The sequence below is a fragment of the Schistocerca serialis genome, chromosome 12 (assembly GCF_023864345.2).
Source record: "Schistocerca serialis cubense isolate TAMUIC-IGC-003099 chromosome 12, iqSchSeri2.2, whole genome shotgun sequence".
Classification (NCBI taxonomy): Eukaryota; Metazoa; Arthropoda; class Insecta; order Orthoptera; family Acrididae; genus Schistocerca; species Schistocerca serialis.
This window is the reverse complement of record NC_064649.1, coordinates 159653748-159674976: the sequence shown is the minus strand read 5'-3', so window position 1 is coordinate 159674976 and position 21229 is coordinate 159653748. Positions and strand designations below refer to the sequence as shown.

At 43.7% G+C, this 21229-nt stretch overlaps 1 protein-coding gene across 2 annotated transcripts in view; it reads right to left on the bottom strand.

Moving 5' to 3' along the window:
• Window positions 1-21229, bottom strand: part of LOC126428468 (glycerol-3-phosphate dehydrogenase [NAD(+)], cytoplasmic) — a 110925-nt gene that overhangs the window by 58180 nt on the left and 31516 nt on the right. For both annotated transcript variants that reach the window (XM_050090404.1, XM_050090403.1), the window contains exons 4-8: window positions 15957-16098; window positions 11227-11339; window positions 5950-6180; window positions 3342-3448; window positions 706-798 (exon numbers count right to left, since the gene is read on the bottom strand). In XM_050090404.1, coding sequence (XP_049946361.1) covers window positions 706-798; window positions 3342-3448; window positions 5950-6180; window positions 11227-11339; window positions 15957-16098 — 686 coding nt within the window. The remainder of the gene's footprint in view (window positions 1-705; window positions 799-3341; window positions 3449-5949; window positions 6181-11226; window positions 11340-15956; window positions 16099-21229) is intronic.

Genomic DNA, 21229 nt, shown 5'->3' with positions numbered 1-21229 from the left:
CAACAAAGTCACCCTTCAGCTGCTTTCATCGGGCTTTCTCGTTTCTTTTATGCGGTGCACAAATTTCTCTTCCACGTTAACACCTTCAGGTCGAGTTGTTGCACTTCGTAAGACTCAGATCAGAGGTCAATAATGAGAGGATTGTGTCCCTTCCATTTTCCAATCCTCCCGTTACATATTAACCTTCACACTTTCAGTACTACGTGCGGATCATCGTGCCACCTTTCAAAACTTTTGTCACCGATAACTCTCACTACAGTATCTCGAGCGACGGAAACTCCAGCTCGGAAAGGCAACAGTGTAGGAAAAGATAGATTTCTGCTCACCATACAGATGACACGTTAAGTTGCAGACAGGCAAAATTAAGAATAATTGTCTCAACTGTGTATCTCTGCAACTTATAAAATGTCATCTTTAGGGTAAGCAGAAACCTATCTTTCCCTGCCTCAAATGTCTTCCACTACCACGTGTGACACTCACAAACAAGAAGTACAGAGTGTCATTACATTTACACATCACAAATGTGCGAGGGCCAGCAAAGGTACAAATTTTGCAAATTATTGACACCTGCCATCAAGCGTACACAGTGCGAGGGGGTAATTGTCGCCCGTGTGGGAAAATAAAGAAAGAGGGTGACCAGTGCCACAGAAAGAGCCCGCCCGTCGCCCACCACCAGCGAGGGAAGCGAGTGAGCGAGGAACTTACATGTGTTCCGGGTGATTCCGGACATTCTCTAGCAGGTCCGCAGCCTTCATCTGGCCGGTGCAGATTTTGTGCACGGCCGTCATCAGAGGGAATCTGAAAACGAGAGAAGGAACATTCACTTTTGTGACAAAACCTCTCACTGAAATTTACAGCTTCAAAGTTACAACTACATAACCGGAGCAATATCACGACGCATTACCCGACTGTAGTACAAGTACTTCTCTGATAACTGCCGTGAAGCCCACCTCTCCAGATAACGACTGTAATAACATACACTCAAAATTGGGTGCTACCTTGCATATTTCACGCATAAATGATTTGGTAATTGGGTAAGGAAGTACCAGTTCATATTTTTTTTTGTGGTTTTAGGGCACACAAATACAGTGTTCTTTAGCACCCAGACTAAATTACGAATGCACTGCAAGGCAAAATGTTAAAACAGCACTTAAAAAGGACAACACTACAAAAGGCACACTAACAGGCAAGGGATTAAAAGAAAACAGCATAGTCAAATGTTCTTAGACAGGTTTGCCAAGTGGATAAAACGAAGGATGCGGGCAGCTGCTCCTGGGTCATCCGCTAAAATGGTATCCAGAGTACACGGCAGGCCAAGATCAATGCACAGTGTATTAAAATTCGGACACATGGCGGACCGTCAGCTATTGCCCACACAGGCAGAACGGCGCCAGCGCAGCCATCAGCAGATGGCGGTGGCTGAACCGGCAGTGTCCAATTCGTAACCAGGCCAAAACGACCTCCTACCGCCGAGAAGGGCGTGAAGAGGTCGTCCGAGCCGCGGGAAGATGTTTCGAGGCCCGAAGCTCGTTTTCAGTAAGTGTAGACTGATCGGCATGCCACAGCGATAAAATGCGCTGACAAATGACCCTGCTAAAATCAGATGAAGGCACACAACGAGAAACTGTCCGAGGCTGGAGGACCGCAGCCTCGGCCGTGGCATCTGCAGCTCCATTCCCAGGGATACCGACACGGCCAGGAACCCACATAAAGCTAACCGGAGAACCATCGTCCGCCAGCTGCTGAAGAGAGCGGCGGATCTGGTGCACGAAAGGGTGAACCGGATACGGATCGCCGAGGCTCTGGATGGTGCTCAGTGAATCAGAGCAGATGACATAAGCAGAATGTCGGTGGCGGCGGATGTAAAGAGCAGCCTCATAGAGGGCAAAGAGCTCAGCTGTGAAGACCGAACAATGGCCATGGAGCCAGAATTTGAAACTGTACGCCCCGACAATAAAAGAACACCCGACACCGTCATTGGTCTTAGAGCCATCTGTATAAATGAAGATCCTATTAATGAACTTCAAATTAAGTTTGACAAACTGCAAGCGGTATACCGAAGCTGGGGTAACCTCCATTGGGAGCGAGCTGAGGTCGGGAAGTACCGTCACGGGCAGCCAGTGGCGAATACATACGGGGTGCGCATGCCGTGCCGAAAGGAGCAGCTCGTGATCATCCTGTTCCGGCAGAGACCTCAAAGGAGCCACTGTGGAGGCTTATCACAGGCTTATCTGAACAACTTTATGAGGAGTATGCCCGACTACAATCTGAATTATGAGGAGGGCCTATTGGTTCATAAAGAATGAGTTATGCGAGGTGACAGTGAGAAGAAACTGCAGTGTTTGCAGTGGAATCTTTTGCAAGGTTTCATATTGGTTGTTTGTTTGTGTGTATCGAGTGGAAATTTATTCACCTTCTTTATTTTTGTTTTCTTATGACTGTACCTGGCAGAACAAAATCAGTTTTCTTTCCTGTTACATCCAGTAATGACAATAAAACAATAAGCAACATTCATTTTGTTCACTGTATATTTTGTCACTAAAAAGGAGCTTTTTTTCGCAGCACTACCAGCAGGTCCAATTCCGAGAAATGCAGATTCCTACTCTGAGAGATGACTAATAGTACCTGTTCCACTTGTGAGGACGACTGAGCAGTTAGCTGAGGGAGAAGCTGTCAAATTGACAAACTAGTGCCAAATTTAATGGCTTATACTGTGGTACCATTAAAAGGAATTATGTTTTAGCACTGTTTAAGATCTGCTCTGTTAAGGAGTCGTCAGTGTGACAACGAAGGTACGCTTTCTCGCATCAGACAGAACTGTCGATTCCATTTTTACGCACCGTCAGCCGAGCGTCAGTAAGTGTACCTTTAACGACAGTCGTCCCGTACGTTCCTGTCGACAACGTCTTTTGCATTTCAGAAATGCCGACAAAAAGTTTAGGTAATCCAAACAACACATATCGAGATAAAAGCTCAAAAACTATCCTGCAGATAACCGTTTGAGAATCTTTTTTCTTCGAGAATGTCACCATACTATAATGCACAATTTTATGTATTTCTCACCCAAGTTTGGGCTGCTGTACTGTAAAGAAATGCTTCTACCCGTAACAATAATCTACTGCTCTCTAAACATTCTTTATACATACAACTGCATCAATTTTATTAACACCAAAGCCAAGAAAACATTCAAAAATGCGTATTGACGCTGTAAGAAAAGGAACACGTGAAAATACATCTGTAGGATCCATAATAGTGTAGCGGTAATGTTTAAAAAGTCACATTGTAACTGAAGGTATTCATTTGGACTGTTAATCTATTGACTGTTCCAGACTGGAACCTACCTCGCCTCCATGCCTTTGCTCTTGAGCATGAAGTTCACCTCTGCCGCTGTGATGGGTCCCTGTAGTTTCTGTCCGTTCAGTAGCTCTTTCTCCAGTTCTTCAATTGACTGAAACATTCATCGATACAGCTGCAATTATTTGACACACACAGCAACATTGTCAAAGAGTGTAAAATACACACACACACACACACACACACACACACACACACACACACACACACACACACACACTCTCTCTCTCTCTCTCTCTCTCTCTCTCTCTCTCTCTCTCTCTCTCTCTCTCTCTCTCTCCTCTCCCCCCCCCCCCCCCTCCTCCTCCTCCTCCCCCAACCACCAATCCTTTAAAGAATCGGATACCTTGTAGAAAACAGTTTCAAATGTCTGTCTACTTTACAAATGAGATAATGCGTTAAATATTTGACTTTAAAAAGTTTATGAAAGGTTTGCAAATATGTGTAAGTTTATCAGAAGTTGCTATGTGCTCTCATTATGAAACACTGGGCATAAATGAACTGGGTAATTTGCGCTCCATTTCAAGCAAAACCTAGTTTTTCCATACACTTCACTGTTTATGTTGTCATATCTCCAAAATAAAACAAAATAATCTATTCACCACACGGCAGCAGGAGGAAACATGTATAAAGGTTAAGTAAATATGCAATCTTTCAAAGCCAGATGCTCCTTCTTCTGGCAGAAGGTTGAAGGGGAAGAAAGAGGACTGGCGAGTTTTAGGAAATGAGGAGAGTTTGGAAAAGATACCCAGAATCCCATGTCAGGGGAGACTTCCCAGACGGTATGAGAAGGAAAGAGACTGTTGAGGATTGCACCAGAAAAAAATTTGAAAGTCTGGAAGCTTAATAAGCAAGACAAATCACTAACAAAACACTGTACAAGAGTTACTAAGAGCAGAAAGCCAAGTGCATTGTATCTGGTAGACTGAATTTGTTAAGTATTTTCCGTAATTACTCGCGACAGAAACGGACGTACACTTTTTTGGAGAATGACCGAGGTGACACAAACTCTCATTTTGAACTCTTCGATGTTTCACATTCCACTCGCAACCGGTTATCTAATCGAGCCAGGTTTCTTCCGGTCAAGATCCTCCTCAATATTAGGTAAGTTCACAGCGAGACTGTTCCCGAATTTGTGTATTTATAATTTTAGATAAATAACGCCCGTTATGGCCGATCGATACTCGCCACAGAGAAAGTGTCGAGTGGCAGTCAGGCTCATTTAAAATCATACTGACAGTATCATTCGGCTACTGATCGAAGTCCTTCCACCTCTGGGTGTTGTGGCTACACTAGATGAAATGTCATACCCAACACGAAGCACAGATATCCCCCGACAATTATCCGAGTCAGTGTGTATAGCTGCTGGATTAATGCTGTGTTCCACCGATTGGGCTTTTTCTCAGTATTATAGATGGCCATGGAGTGTTTACGAAGGTTTCCAAGGGTTTAATTGTTTTCACCTTCCACAGTTATGTAACTAGTCTATTCTCACCAGCTGCTCGATAATTCTCGAATGGACGAGCTGACACTATTTGGAGGTAAGTGTACAAAGCCCCGGCACTGACTTTATAAAGGAGTCAGCCCAGCTGCTCTCCAGGACCCCACAAGTCTTTACTGTCAGAAGTCGACAGTAGTAGAGTTTTCATTTTCAGTGGTGCAACGCGGCAACACAATCTGCCTGACTGAACCTGAGTGAAAGTGACGGATTGAGTTTTAAAGAGCCCTCGCGTGATCTCACTGTCAGTTAACAATACTGAATCTCTTGTGTTCATTTAATAAAAGTTAGCAGTTGCTAATGACTGCACAAGTATGTGCAGTCTGTATGTATGTATGTATGTATGTATGTATGTATGTATGTGTCAGTAAACCAGTTACAGGAATGTTACCGAAGAATAAATGTGTCAGTAAACCAGTTACAGGAATGTTACCGAAGAATAAATATTAATGATAGTCATATATAATTACTGATGTCAATTTCCAGAAACTGAAAAGACAATGTGACAAATTGACAAGTACAAGGAAAAACATTGGCTTACACCTAACTTTGGCACTCAAAACTCGTACACCAATATCAGTACGAGTGGAAGATCGAAATTAAATATATTTTGATAAAGAAAAATGATGAACAGTGGGGACCCCACACACTAGGACACAGTTCCAAAGTGCCTTGCCGGAATACCAACCGCATTCACTGCACTACACTGTGGTACACTTTCTGAACAGTCGCATAGCCAAAACATCTGCATCACCAATACCTGTACTAGTGTTAGTCCAGAAGACAACTGGAGATCAAATATTCGAGTAAGACACTCTTATCTGTCACATTAGTAACTCTCACGAGTGCGACACCGGAACGACCGCAATTTTTCGTCTGCAGTCTAGAAAGTATTGTCGTATATCAGTTACTCAGCCCCACTCCCAACCAGCAAATTGTTTTGATATGTTTACATTCTAAATATTCAGCAACGACAGTTACATAATTTTCAAAATTCTTATACCCCACTACTGCAGTGCCATATTTATTGATCTTACTGGTCCGACGCTAAGTCCTCACAAAGGATTAAACAAACACAGCCACAGGATGCCGCTTACCTTTCCAGTCTTGATAAACGCTTCACCGACGCGCCTGTTTCTGCCGCCGAAACAGGTTGTGATGAGGTCAGCCACACCGCAGCTTTCGAAGAAGGTGGACAGCCGGGAGCCGGGGAAGAAAACGTCGACAAACTTTATCATCTCCATGAGTCCCAGCCTGATGACGGCTGCTTTGGTGTTGTCGCCGTAACCCAGCCCGTCCACAAACCCCACGCCAACTGCAATGATGTTCTGCAGGGAAAACAAATGTCACATTTCAGAAGGAGTGCAGGTCAGAGGAAAACACTCTAGCACTCTCATTTTGGCCACAAATAAAGACAGATACTCTTGAGTGAGGAAGGACAAGAAAAGTGTAAACACGCGCAACCAAACTCAGTTAGTGTAGCAATAATCTCCTACAGTAATGACACTGAAACATACATACAAAAATGATTTAAACAAACAAGAGGTGCAAAAAATTGCCAGAAGCTAAAATTTGATATGATGCCATAAGACAATACACAGATAAATCATAATTAGGAAGCAACAGCAACATTATGTAAAACTGTGTGTTGTAACTTGTTTAAAGTGTGCGAGTTTGTTTTACTGCATATTGGTCTCTCCATTTTAAATCATGGTGTGGTATCAAAATGTTAAATTTATCATTTTTGTATTCAGACAAAATCATTATAGATTTAATTATGGAATGGACATTATGTAACCAACAATTAAGTGTATCACCTGGTCATGTAAAAATAAATAAATATCAACTATTAGCAAATTTTCTACACTCATAAAAAAAAGTTTTGCATCACCTCAGTTCCAAGAGTTCCAGAACCTGTACAGAAAACTGGAATAGAGATCAACATAAACATCATTTCCGCCCTTTTCATTGCTCATGAAAACCACACATTGCATGTTTTACCACCATACAGCGAGACCTTCAGAGGTGGTGGTCCAGATTGCTGTACACACCGGTACCTCTAAACCCAGTAGCACGTCCTCTTGCATTGATGCATGCCTGTATTCATCATGGCATACTATCCACAAGTTCATCAAGGCACTGTTGGTCCAGATTGTCCCACTCCTCAACAGCGATTCGGCATGGATCCCTCAGAGTGGTTGGTGGGTCACGTCATCCATAAACAGCCCCTTCCAATCTGTCCAAGGCACGTTCGACAGGGTTCATGTCCGGAGAACATGCTGGCCACTCTAGTCGAGCGATGTCGTTATCCTGAAGGAAGTCATTCACAAGATGTGCACGATGGGGGTGCGAATTGTCATCAGTCAAGACGAATGCCTCACCAATATGCTGCCGATACGGTTCCAGTATCTGTCGGGGGATGGCGTTCACTTATGATAGAGCCGTTACGGAGCCTTCCGTGACCACCAGCAGTGTACGTTGGCCTCACATAATGCCACCCCTGTAGTGTTCCAAAAATTTCTGCACAAATTCTAGAACCACTCTGCCTTCTACTGTTTCAAACACACGATATTTTAGATACGAGTGCGAGAAAGTGGAATCCTACCTACTGTGTGTCACATGTTTGTGTGTGCAGGTTGGAAACGAGTCGCGAGCAGAATGTAGACGCGGCGGTCAAACTGCACCGACAAGTACTTGTCGGTTGATCTGTGGAAGTTTAGTGAAAGTGGGCAGAAGAACCATGGAGTGTTTATGTTACTCTGTTCTAATTGCATTTTGACCATTGTTATGGTAACATGAACAGTTGAAAAAGCTCCATTAAAAACTTTTGTCTTAGCCTCGGTGAAGGGACAGACGCGTATAGTTTCGTGTTGAGGATGAACATGGTTTTTAAGCCAACTTTCTGTCATATGTAACTTGTTTTGTTTCTAATGCTTGGAAACACAAGAGGCATTTATTTATGTGAAGTTTGGAATTTGTAAAATGTCAGAAGTTAAAATATATGTCATTAATTGAAGCAAATGAAACTTGGTATGTCTACTTATTTTTATAGGTAGAAAGAGTCTTAAGAAATTCCTGTACCTAGCAGCATACTTCGGAGAAGGAGTGAAAGAGTTTGCAGCAGCAGGCCAGTCAGCAGGGAAGTTTGGCCGAACATCTCGAGTAAGTCGTCTCATAAAAGAAGTGGAAGTTTGCATACATACTTCAACACTTCAAGTCATCCAAACTGTTGGAACCCAAAACAGCAGGGAACCTCCACCTTGCTGCACACGCTGGACAGAGTGTCTAAGGCGTTCAGCCTGACCGGGTTGCCTCCAAACACCTCTGCGACGATTGTCCGGTTGTAGGCATACGCGACACTCGTCGGTGAAGACAATGCGATGCCAATCCCGAGCGGCCCATTCGGCATGTTGTCGGGCACATCTGTATCGCACTGTACGGTGTCAGGGTTACAAAAATGGACCTCGCCAGGGACGTCGGGAGTGGAATTGCGCATCATGCAGCCTATTGCGCACAGTTTAGTCTTGGCACGACGTCATATTGCTGCAAGAAAAGCATTATTCAACATGGTGGCGTCGCTGTCAGGGTTTTTCCAAGCCATAACCCATAGGTAGCGGTCACCCACTGCAGTAGTGGCCCTCGGGTGGCCCGAGCGAGGCATGCCATCGACAGTTCCTGTCTCTCTGGATCTCCTCCATGTCCGAACAACATCACTTTGGTTCACCCCGAGACGCCTGGACACTTCCCTTGTCGAGTACCCTTCCTGGCACAAAGCAACATTGCGAACGCGATCGAATCACAGTGTTGAACGTCTAGGCATGACTGAACTACAGACAATACAAGTTGTGTACCTCCTTCCTGGTGGACCCCTCCATCTAATAGTCGCTGCTCATCCACGATTGTTTACATCTTTGGGTGGGTTTAGTGACATCTCTGAACAGTCAAAGGGACTGTGTCTGTGATTAATATCCACAGTCAACGTCTAGCTTCAGGAGTTCTGGGAACTGGAGTGATGCAATACTCTTTTTGATGTGTGGGAACACAGTAACTAGCTACAACAGAAGGTCCAGGCTTCACAGGTTTGTATATTTTGGGAAGCACGTAGAAGATGCATGTGGAGAGGTCATTGGGATGCGGACGGAGATGGACTCAGGAGAGGGGTGGGGGTGGGGGGTGGGGGGCAGATTCTGGGATGGGTGTAACAATTTCAATAGAAATTGGAGGTTACACTGGACTTCTGGGACACCGTCACTATGACAAAGGTCATAGGTGGATTACTCTCAAATTTTCTGTGAGGCAGTCACTGCGATTCATCACATCACCGTTGGAGCTAGTCTCTGCAGGGAGGACGATGTTTGTTTTTGTTTTGATGTCGGGAATGGCAGTGCTTTTGTCTGTTGCGAGGTTTGTTTTCTTGGGAAGAGACCTGGGGGAGGATGGTGGGGTGAAGTTGGAAGGAGACCACGAGGTGCCTAGGTGGGAGCAGGGGAGCATGATGATATGAACAACTGGGAGAGGCAAGATTCAGTGTCGGGATTAGGTTGGCTTTGGGTGGAGGGATTGACAGCAAGAAGTGTTTTTCACTATGGAGATCAGGAGAAGGAGAATAGGTCTTTGACGAGTCCAGCTGGAAGAACACGAGTGTGGGACCTGAGGTGAGGCCTGTGGACAGACTCAAATTTCTGTAGAATTAACAATATTATGAAAAGGAAAGTTGCCACTCACCTTATACGGAGATGCTGAGTTGCAGATAGGCACAACAAAAAGACTGTCACAAATAAAGCTTTCAGCCCGTAAGGCCTTTGGAAAAAAAAAACATCACACACACACACACACAAACACACACACACACACACACACACACACACACACACACACACACACAGCTGTCTTTTTTGACAAAGGCCTTACAGGCTCAAAGCTTTATTTGTGCCAGTCTTTTTGTTGTGTCTATCTGTGACTCAGCATCTCCGCTATATGGTGAGTGGCAACTTTCCTTTTCATAATATTGTTAACATTCCATCCTGGATTCTCCATTGTTTGATTTCTGTAGACTTAAGATTTTTGGTGCATAGATTGACAACAGCATTCTGGGTTTGTTTACGTTCTGGGTTTGATGGTATGCTGGGAGAGAGTTAAGGGGGATGGGACAGATGACGTTGAGCAAGGCAGGGTTCGGGTGCTACGAACGAACGACTGGGGAGGGGGCAGGGTGGGGCAAGTACAGGTTTCGACAGGTGGCAGTCGGTGACAGCAGGATCTCGACACTGTGGATAATTTATGGAGGTTGTGCCTGTGTTTAGAGTGCTCTTCCAGGTGTTTGAAGGCAATGTTTTCAATTTGGGGGAGACAGTCTAGGCAGCTGGGACGACAGCACAGTAGCCGTTTCGTGTGCAGAGACCAGAGATGGTTCAGGGCTACTTGGAAATGGAGATTTGTTTCTGCAGTTTCAGGCTGTCGAAGGTCACTGTGAAAGGAGGGTGGGATCTAGGAAAGGGGATTTTTACGGTTAGGATGTTCGGGGCATTCTGTGGCTTAGGAACACTTAGGGAAAAGGATGCAGGACTAGGTTTTAGTTACGGAGAGGGATACTTTTCCGAATCGATTCGACGAGCAGGGAGCCATCTGGGAAGGGTCATCACTACACAAAAAAAGCTCTGTCACAGTGATCCCATCCCAGAAGTCCAACATAGCTTCCGAGCACTGACGAAGTCTGTAGGTCCGTCCCAGAAGTTAAATCTATCCCCCACCCCCCACACCCACCTTCTACTCAAAATCCATTTCCTGCCACAAATTTACACACCACATTAAATGTTTGTATTTTTTTTTGTACGTAACATATTTCTATTTTAACTACGTGCTGAGAGTTTCGGTGGGATACGTCGACGAAATGCGGTTCGAGCACGGTCAGCACTTTGAGTTGTATTTCAGTGGGTAGACATAGTGTAACTACCAGTGTGTGGAGCTGTGGCTACATGAGCAGAGTGGAAAAGTCAGTTGAAACATTACATGTTCAAAAGGATGTAAATAAACACAAGAATAACTGACAGCATATTTAATTAACAAACAAAAAAAAACTGTTGCATACAATTTATTCAAAATTAATAAAATCCTGAACTTTTCTGAAAATAATGAAGTGCCTACAACAGACAGAAATGATTACAGGTAAATACAGCTAAAGTTTCATTTTCTGCTTGAAGATAATTTTAAATTTTTGCAATAAATTCATCAATTTTGAGTAAAATTCAATTACAGTTAAATTCTCTGCACCTTCAGCTACATCGACAGCAGGAGCACTACAGTGTAGTTGTAAGAATCTTGTGCACGTAGTGTTCGTGAGGCAGTTACGATTTCTCACCACGATTTGAGCTTACCTTGAGGGCTCCACAGGCCTCGACAGCGTTCACGTCGTCCACGACGACAACTCGGAAATTCTCTGTCTGAATCAGGTCTCTCAAGAGTGGAGCCACACGCTTGTCTCTGCATCCTGCAAGAAAAAGATGACAGAGTTACTCCGCTGATGACAAACATTAGGTGGACGATAGCAATCCTCCTCTCTCTCCACGTGAAGAAAAGTGCCAATGCCATGTGCGTGTCCCAAATTACGTCGACACCGAACCGTGTCTTCTGAATGCTTCGCTCTTTTGTGAGGCAGTGTATTGTACTGAAATGCAGGAGGATCTGCAGCGAATTAACGCATGGTGCAGGGAATGGCAATTGAATCTCAATGTAGACAAGTGTAATGTGCTGTGAATACTTAGAAAGAAAGATCCCATATCATTTAGCTACAATATAGCAGGTCAGCAACTGGAAGCAGTTAATTCCAAAATTATCTGGGAGTACACATTAGGAGCGATTTAAAATGGAATGATCATATAATGTTGATCGTCAGTAAAGCAGATGCCAGACTGAGATTGATTGGAAGAATCCTAAGGAAATGCTATCCGTAAACAAAGGAAGTAGGATACAGTATGCTTGTTTGCCCACTGCTCGAATACTGCTCAGCAGTGTGGGATCCGTACCACATAGGGTTGGTACAAGAGATAGAGAAGATCCAACGGAGAGCAGCGCGCTTCGTTACAGGATCATTTAGTAATCGGGAAAGCGTTACGGAGATGATAGATAAACTCCAGTGGAAGACTCTGCAGGAGAGACATTCAGTAGCTCGGTACGGGCTTTTGTTGAAGTTTCGAGAACATACCTTCACCGAGGAGTCGAGCAGTATATTGCTCCCTCCTACGTATATCTCGCAAAGAGACTGTGAGGATAAAATCAGAGAGATTAGGGCCCACACAGAAGCATACTGACAATCCTTCTTTCCACAAACAATACGAGACTGGAATAGAAGGGAGAACCGAAAGAGGTACTCAAGGTACCCTCCGCCACACACCGTCAGGTGGCTTGCGGAGTATGGATGTAGATATAGATGTAGTGTATTTCACCAACTTGACACACCCCTCTGAACACGAAGCATTATTATACAGCTCAGTTAATCTGAAGCCGAGGCCACCAATACACACAAATTTGTTAACACTACACAGATGTAGTAGCCTAGCCTCCGTCACCGGTGTTCGGCCGACGGCAGGAAAGTAGTGGCCGTCTACGGCTACCGACCGTCCGGCATCCCGGGTCGAGTCTCGAATCTCGTTCTGGCGTCTCACAGGACGGGCGGTACGTCACGCCGTTTGTGACAGTACACAATTTCTCCGAATAGAACACTCGCCGCCTTGTACCTCAGAATCAACCACTTTATCTGCAGGTGCGTAAGTTAAATTATCTCTAGCAGAAGGCAAATTCTGGATTCCGTAAGTAGAATTAGAAACACTAAAGGGAGTACCAAATTATGTGAGTAAATTGGCGACAGTAAATTAACAATTAATTTTCACAAAGTGTGCCACTCGACACGCGGAAGTTACTAACACACGTTCGAGAGATTGTGGGAATGACAGTTACGACACGGCAGCCGGAAAGGATCCGGCACGTGCGCCGATCGGCTGTTACACCTGACATGTGTGCAGGAGACCCGAGTGTACCTACGGCACGAAATGAGAAGTGGCAGAACTCCGCGCACAGCGGGGGCAGTCCTATCGACTTCTGACAGACTCCCACTGCACCACGAGAGGCCAGTTTCATGAGGTACTTGCAGGAGGTGGAAGGCAGACGGTTCGAACGTACGTTCGTTGCACCGAGCTGGGATGACAGAATAAAGTCTCTAAAAATTGAGAACCAGTTGGAAATGTACAGCAGAACTTTCTACCCTCGCAAATACCCCATGCCTAGTAGCACGAGGTAATTTTTCTAGGTTTCGAGCAACACTAATGTTCGACACAGTGTTCTGAAAATGGCCCCCGTAACTACTACTGCAATCGTGTGTAAACGTCTGTAAATTATGTGCTTATTTTACGGCCTCACATTTTCCACGATACAGTAACAATTTAATTTTCTGTACGAGATGCTTTCACAATGCAGAAATTCCGGCCACTGCGCTCAGTCATTACACCACGTTCCGGGCAATCACATGCCACTTACCAAAAATGACAGGATGAGCCAAATTAATTTCCAATAGAGACTATGAAGACAATTATACAGTGTCTAATATAAGGAGATAGTGAGTCAATATATACTGGGCTATATTTGAGCTCACATATTTGACAAGAATATTGAAATTGAGAGTTACGCATTGATCTCTTCGAGTATACTCTACAATATGTTTAGGAATAAAAAAGGCAAAATTCCTGTGACAACATTTTTGCAATGCAATTTGTTTTACAAGCAACAGCTCCAAGGTATTGTACTGAGTGTAATCTTTCACCCATAAGAAGCACACTGGAAAACAAATAGAAGGTAACATTCTGCAAACACCGAAACCCTGCGACGTTTTTCTCCCCTTTACACAAAGAACATATATGGGGTTCACTCCTATCTACATCTGCACCCGTACTCCACAAGCCACAGCGGAGAATATGTCATACTGCTACCTGCTGTTTCCTTTCCCGTTCCACTCACAAACGGAGTGAGGGCAAGAGACCGCTACACGCCTCCACACGATCCCCAGCTACACTCGTCTCGACTCCGCGGTTCTCACACGAGATGCTGTCCGTGGCAGTGTGACTGTTCTGCAGTGTGTCACAAAGGTCAGTTCTCTAAACTTTCTCTTTAGTGTTTTAGAAAAAGAATACCTTCCTCCTCCTGATCCCCATTTAGTTTCACGAGAGGGTTTCCGTAACAGTCACGTGACGACCGAAGCTACCACTACCAGATCTAGCAGCACACTGTCGACGTCTCCCTTCGGTCCGATCCGGCCGGGATCTCGAACACGAGGCCTCCTTTATGGACGAGCTACACTTTCCTAGAATTCTCCAACAAACAAAGTCCACCGATCCCTCTTCCTACAACTGACTTTACGTGCTCGTTCCCTCTCTTATCACTTTGCAATACTGCGTCTAGATATTTAGTCTAGATGACCGAGTGTAAAATAAACACGACTGATGCTGTATTTGGACCTTACTGTAATCTTTATCCTACTCGTATGCATTAACTTATATTTTACGTGGGCCTTCGTAAACTCTTGGTTCATCCCTATTAAATCCCCAAACCACCTTCCCTACCCTCTGGCTCCTACCCTTGTAACTGCCCCCGGAGTAAAACCTGTCCCATGCACCCTCCCACCACCACCTACTCCAGTCCTGTAACCCGGAAGGTGTACACGATCAAAGGCAGAGCCACGTGTGAAAGGACCCACGTGATTTACCAACTGACCTGCCTACACTGTGAAGCTTTCTACGTGGGAATGACCAGCAACAAACTGTCCATTCGCATGAATGGACACAGGCAGACAGTGTTTGTTGGTAATGAGGATCACCCTGTGGCTAAACATGCCTCGGTGCATGGCCAGCACATCTTGGCACAGTGTTACACCGTCCGGGTTATGTGGACACTTCCCACTAACACCCACCTATCCGAGCTCCGGAGATGGGAACTTGCTCTTCAATATATCCTCTCTTCCCGTTACCCACCAGGCCACAGTCTCCGCTAATTTCAAGTTGCCGCCACTCATACCTCACCTGTCATTCAACAGCATATTTGCCTCTGCACTTCCGCCTCGACTGACATCTCTGCCCAAACTCTTTGTCTTTAAATATGTCTGCTTGTGTCTGTATATGTGTGGATGGATATGTGTGTGCGCGCGAGTGTATACCTGTCCCTTTTCCCCCCTAAGGTAAGTCTTTCCGCTCCCGGGATTGGAATGACTCCTTACCCTCTCCCTTAAAACCCACATCCTTTCGTCTTTCCCTCTCCTTCCCTCTTTCCTGATGAAGCAACCGTGGGTTGCGAAAGCTTGAATTTTGTGAGTGTGAGTGTGTTTTTGTTTGTGTCTCTATCAACATACCAACGCTTTCGTTTGTTAAGTTACATCATCTTTGTTTTTAGATATATTTTTCCCATGTGGAATGTTTCCCTCTATTATATTCATATGATTAACTTATATTTTTCTATGCTTAAAGTAGGCAGCCATCCGTGACAGTGAATCGAAATTCTGTGCCAGTCATCTCGTATCCTCCTACGGTCACTCAAAGTCTTCTGTACACTATGGCGCTGCCAGCACACACACACACACACACACACACACACACACACACACACACACACACACACACACACACACACACACACACACTCTATCGGTCATCCTATCTATCAACTGCTGTTTATCTGTAGAGAAAATAACAGTCGCCCTGTCCACTTCCCTGGGGAGTGCTGACAGTACCTTTCTGTCTGTCAGTATCTTCGGAGATGAAAGGGTCAGTTCTGTTAGGTCGAGTATTTGAGCCACTCACATACTCACTAACTCAATCTGTGCGCTCCAACCTCTGTTAATGGCCTGCAGTGGTGAATGATGAACATATTTTGAGATTTCACAGCACATTTCTTGAAAAAACTCGCTACTAGTTAGTACCCATTACATGTTCCGATTTTCTTCTTCAGCTTATCTGTCTCTCCCGTTTGGGGGACAGGAGAAGGTCGGTCACCGGGCACGCCTGTACTCTGCATTGTGCCAGCCGATCGAGTCGTACTCACCGCTCCACACCTCCCGTCAACTCACCAATGGTGGTTTCACAGAACATGCCGGCAGCCACCTCGCTGGCCAGGTTGGCTCCCATGAGGACGCAAACTTGGATCTTCAGTAAGCGGCTGATCGTATTCGAGATCAAGTCGATGGCTCCACCTTCGACGTGGTCAAAACCCTGGAAAATGGAAAGCACTGATGTCCGAGACTATTTTTATAAAAAGCCCTGACCGAATATAAAGCACAGGAGGCTGTGGATACGAGTTGGGTTTATGTCATTTGTAAAGTGTAAAAGTCAGTTTTTTGCTGATAAATATTGCACGACAGAACCTTTAAAAGTGCAAGCAGCAGTTCTCAAACTCTCAAAACTACTACTAATGAGAAACATTGTGAAATGAAATGATCGTATGGCATTGTTGGCCGGGAGGCCCCTTGCGGGGAAGTTCGGCCGCCGTATCGCAAGTCCTTTTTAGTTGACGCCACTTCGGCGACTTGCACGTCAATGATGATGAAGAACACACAACACCCAGTCATCACGAGGTAGAGAAAATCTCTGACACCGCCGGGAATCGAACCCGGGACCCTGTGCGCAGGAAGCGAGAACGCTACCGCAAGACCACGAGCTGCGGGCGTTGTTTTTTGCTGATAAATATTGCACGACAGAACCTTTAAAAGTGCAAGCAGCAGTTCTCAAATTCTCAAAACTACTACTAATGAGAAACACTGTATTTAGGACCGACGACTAACACAGAAACAGTGAGACTAACACCAGTACACAGAAGACTACTACACTGGGAAGAAAGGATCAGCTGCTGATCCGTAGCAGCTGGCAGCAAGGGATCTCGAGGCCACGGCAGCTTATCGTGGCGGCAAAGTGATTCGTTTGTCGGATCGTTAAATTTGTACCTGTGTGAGCTACAGTTCTGGTGGGGGTGATCGAATTATCACGTGTAGGATGTTTTGTGCAGATATACGTTCACATACTCTGACAAAGGTAGAAAATTTCTGAGGAGAAGAAGTGTCTCCAGTCATTTAAATAAAATAGCTCTGAATATTTATTGAGAGTAACTGACTTAGTATCGAGGAGTGTCGGCAACGCTGGCAGGAAGAAACAGTTCGCTAATCTGGAAATAAGAGCAACTTTCACCACCGGACAGATTTAAATTACTATCAGATCTAACCCTGAAAGAGAATTCTTACGGACATTCAACAAGTCGAGGTATGCACTGACAAAAAAAGTACGTTTTTGATACTGTATCTTCACACAATCCAAAAAAAAAAAAAACTATTACTACAGATGTGAGAGATTATCAGCCACTTTTCATTTATCAGTAAACTCATTATTCTTGAAAGGACTTAACTCCCAACATACAAAACAGCTTCAAACTTGTCATTACAAATGAGTTAGTGTGTTAAATATTTGACACGAAGTGCAGACGTAACAGACAACTTTGAATAGGTTTGAAATTGTGCATAACGTTTGTCACTAGTTGATAAGTCCTCCCACTCTCAGATATCGGACAAAAATAATCTGCCCAATTTGTCCACCCCCAGTTACGCTGCCGTGAGACTCTTCTTATCGTGTTAAACCTTTAACATAATATTATACCTCTCAATTAGGAGATAAAGACAGCATTCTAAATTTTTAAATTATGTCAATAACTATACACAATATTAAAAATCAAAATTTTGGTCATCTCTGGAAGTCTTCAGATATGTTGTTGTTGTGGTCTACAGTCCTGAGACAGGTTTGATGCACCCCTCCATGCTACTCTATCCTGTGAAAGCCCCTTCATCTCCCAGTACCTACTGCAGCCTACATCCTTCTGAATCTGCTTAGTGTATTCATCTCTTGGTCTCCCTCTATGATTTTTACCCTCCACGCTGCCCTCCAATACTAAATTGGTGATCCCTTGATGCCTCAAAACATATCCTACCAACCGATCCCTTCTTCTAGTCAAGTTGTGCCACAAACTCCTCTTCTCCCCAATTCTATTCAATACCTCCTCATTAGTTATGTGATCTACCCATCTAATATTCAGCATTCTTCTGTAGCACCACATTTCGAAAGCTTCTATTCTCTTCTTGTCCAAACTATTTATCGTCCATGTTTCACTTCCATACATGGCTACACTCCATACAAATAGTTTCAGAAATGACTTCCTGACACTTAAATCTATATTCGATGTTAACAAATTTCTCTTCTTCAGAAACGCTTTCCTTGCCATTGCCAGTCTACATTTTATATCCTCTCTACTTTGACTATCATCAGTTATTTTGCTCCCCAAATAGCAAAACTCCTTTACTACTTTAAGTGTCTCATTTCCTAATCTAATTCCCTCAGCATCACCTGACTTAATTAGACTACATTCCATTATCCTCGTTTTGCTTTTGTTGATGTTCATCTTATATCCTCCTTTCAAGACACTGTCCATTCCGTTCAACTGCTCTTCCAAGTCCTTTGCTGTCTCTGACAGAATTACAATGTCATCGGCGAACCTCAAAGTTTTTATTTCTTCTCCATGGATCTTAATACCTACTCCGAATTTTTCTTTTGTTTCCTTCATTGCTTGCTCAAAATACAGATTGAATAACATCGGGGATAGGTTACAACCCTATCTCACTCCCTTCCCAACCACTGCTTTCCCTTTCATGTCCCTCGACTCTTATAACCACCATCTGGTTTCTGTACAAATTGCTAATAGCCTTTCGCTCCCTGTATTTTACCCCTGCCACCTTTAGAATTTGAAAGAGAGTATTCCAGTCAGCACTGTCAAAAGCTTTCTCTAAGTCTAAAAATTCTTGAAACGTTGGTTTGCCTTTCCTTAATCTTTTTTCTAAGATAAGTCGTAGGGTCAGTATTGCCTCACGTGTTCCAACATTTCTAAGGAATCCAAACTGATCTTCCCCGAGGTCGGCTTCTACCAGTTTTTCCATTCGTCTGTAAAGAATTCGCGTTAGTATTTTGCATCTGTGACTTATTAAACTGATAGTTCGGTAATTTTCACATCTGTCAACACCTGCTTTCTTTGGGATTGGAATTCCCAAGGTCAGAGCTCCGGCAGAGACCACCCTACTGCAGGGGGTGAGTACGACCTCGCCTTCCTCCCACACGTGCCAGTTACGGGGTGACCTACAGTTTAACACCGACGCAGAATGTCAGTGAAACTGAGCATCTGCCACACGAACAAACCACTGCCACACGTAAGAGAAGCGACGAGCGACAGAAAAAACTTCCAGGCCCACCGAGCACTGAACATTGGAACTTTCTCATCTGACAACTGTTTTATTACAAACTTGTCAGTAGGCATCTGAGCTTTTGCTCTGTTTCCCAAGTAAGGGTGGAACCACTCATTCCTAGACCTCCCACACCTAGTGCTTTTAGCCTGTTTAGCAATATTTTATGGGCAACTGTGTCAAAAGCTCGTATATGCTTGACATTTTTCAACTGCGAGAGTTATCTAGATTAATACAAAATTAGAAGTAATAACTTCAAGATAGCAAAGATCATTAGTATACTGCACTTATTTTGATTACTTGTTTCGGCAGGCTATCCTGCCATCTCTGGATCTGTGAAGGATTGGATCCAAATTGTAAGGACAGCGAGGTCAAAAATAATCGGGAGCAATACACTTTTATACATAATACGGATATATTCCACATATGTTATGCAATACATTTCAATGAACCTTGACTACTTAATTACTTACTCACTCACTGGTCATACCGGACTCGAGAGTCCATTACCGCAGCAACGTATTTTCGCCATCTGTTCCTGTCTTGGGCTATTTCCTTCCATTCCCGTTCAATATCTAGGCTCCTCAAATCAGCCTTCACATTGTCCTCCCACCTACGCCTCCGCCTCCCCACAGGACGTTTTCCCTCTAGGTGCCCTACCAGTACTCTGCGCACTGCCCTGCTCTCATCCATTAGAGCTACGTGACCCGCCCATTGCAGCCTACGTGATTTAATAATACTGATTACGTCAGGGCTTTAATAGAGTTCGTGAACCTCTTTGTTATGTAGTTTTCGCCACTCTCCTCTAATGTCATCCCTTTTTGTTCTGAAAACTTTCCTCAAAATTTTGTTTTCAAATACTCGAAACGGCTTTTCATTTTGCACAGCGAGCAACCAAGTCTCACACCCATACAGCGTAACTGGTAGAATAATAGTTTTGTATTTTAGTAATCATTACATGAAATGCCATGCTTATTGCACCAAACATACATGCTCGTGTCCATACAACAGCTGAATGAAGACAGATTCTAAAGTAAACAATAGAGATGTCACGATCAACGACCAGGTGGCACTGTACTAGTAACAGACAGAAGTACCTCAGGTAATATGAAGTGTAGGAGCACAGTAACATCCTAGAATCATACAACACAATTATAAAATTTGTCTGTACATATAATGAGAAGCAGACCAAATCGGCACATTGTAAGCTGATTTTGTTGAAAAATTAAAGTTTTAAAGATGTTGTTTTAAAATATTATATATAAAAACAAAGATGAGGTGACTTACCGAACAAAAGCGCTGGCAGGTCGATAGACACACAAACAAACACAAACATACACACAAAATTCCCTCTTTCCTGATGAGACAACAGTTTGTTGCGAAAGCTTGAATTTTGTGTGTATGTTTGTGTTTGTTTGTGTGTCTATCGACCTGCCAGCGCTTTTGTTCGGTAAGTCACCTCATCTTTGTTTTTATATATAATTTTTCACACGTGGAATGTTTCCTTCCATTATATTGTTTTAAAATATTGTTTATAAACAGTATAACAAAGTGTTGTGTGTTCATTATATCACTTAATACACACGTAGTCAAGGAAGTTACAGTTCATGTAGAAAATATATCAACAAATAACTCGCAGAAGTTCACTTAATTGTAGGTAACAAGGATACACTGCACTTCACATGTTCCTGAAATCTCTTTTTATAATTGGACACATTACATCGTGCATATAGTCTATGTTCATTGAAAGGTAGTTCATAAGGCATGTAGTTTATTACATATTATGTAAAAATGTATGACATCTCTATTTCTGACACCACTGTGCTAACAATTTTCATCCAATGCTTTTCAGATCTGAAGACGGTAAATAGCTTGCCGAAACAGGTAATCGATATGAATGTGGCACCGTAGCAATCTTGTCTGTTTTGAAGCTTTTACTTCCAATTTTAGTGTCAAAAACCTTGGACAAGTCTCAGAATGAGTCTGTAACAGAGTCATCGTTGTAAAGAGTTTCAAGTACCACTTTTTTGAACTCTGTAATAGCTGACAGTGTACATCCCCTACTTCATAAA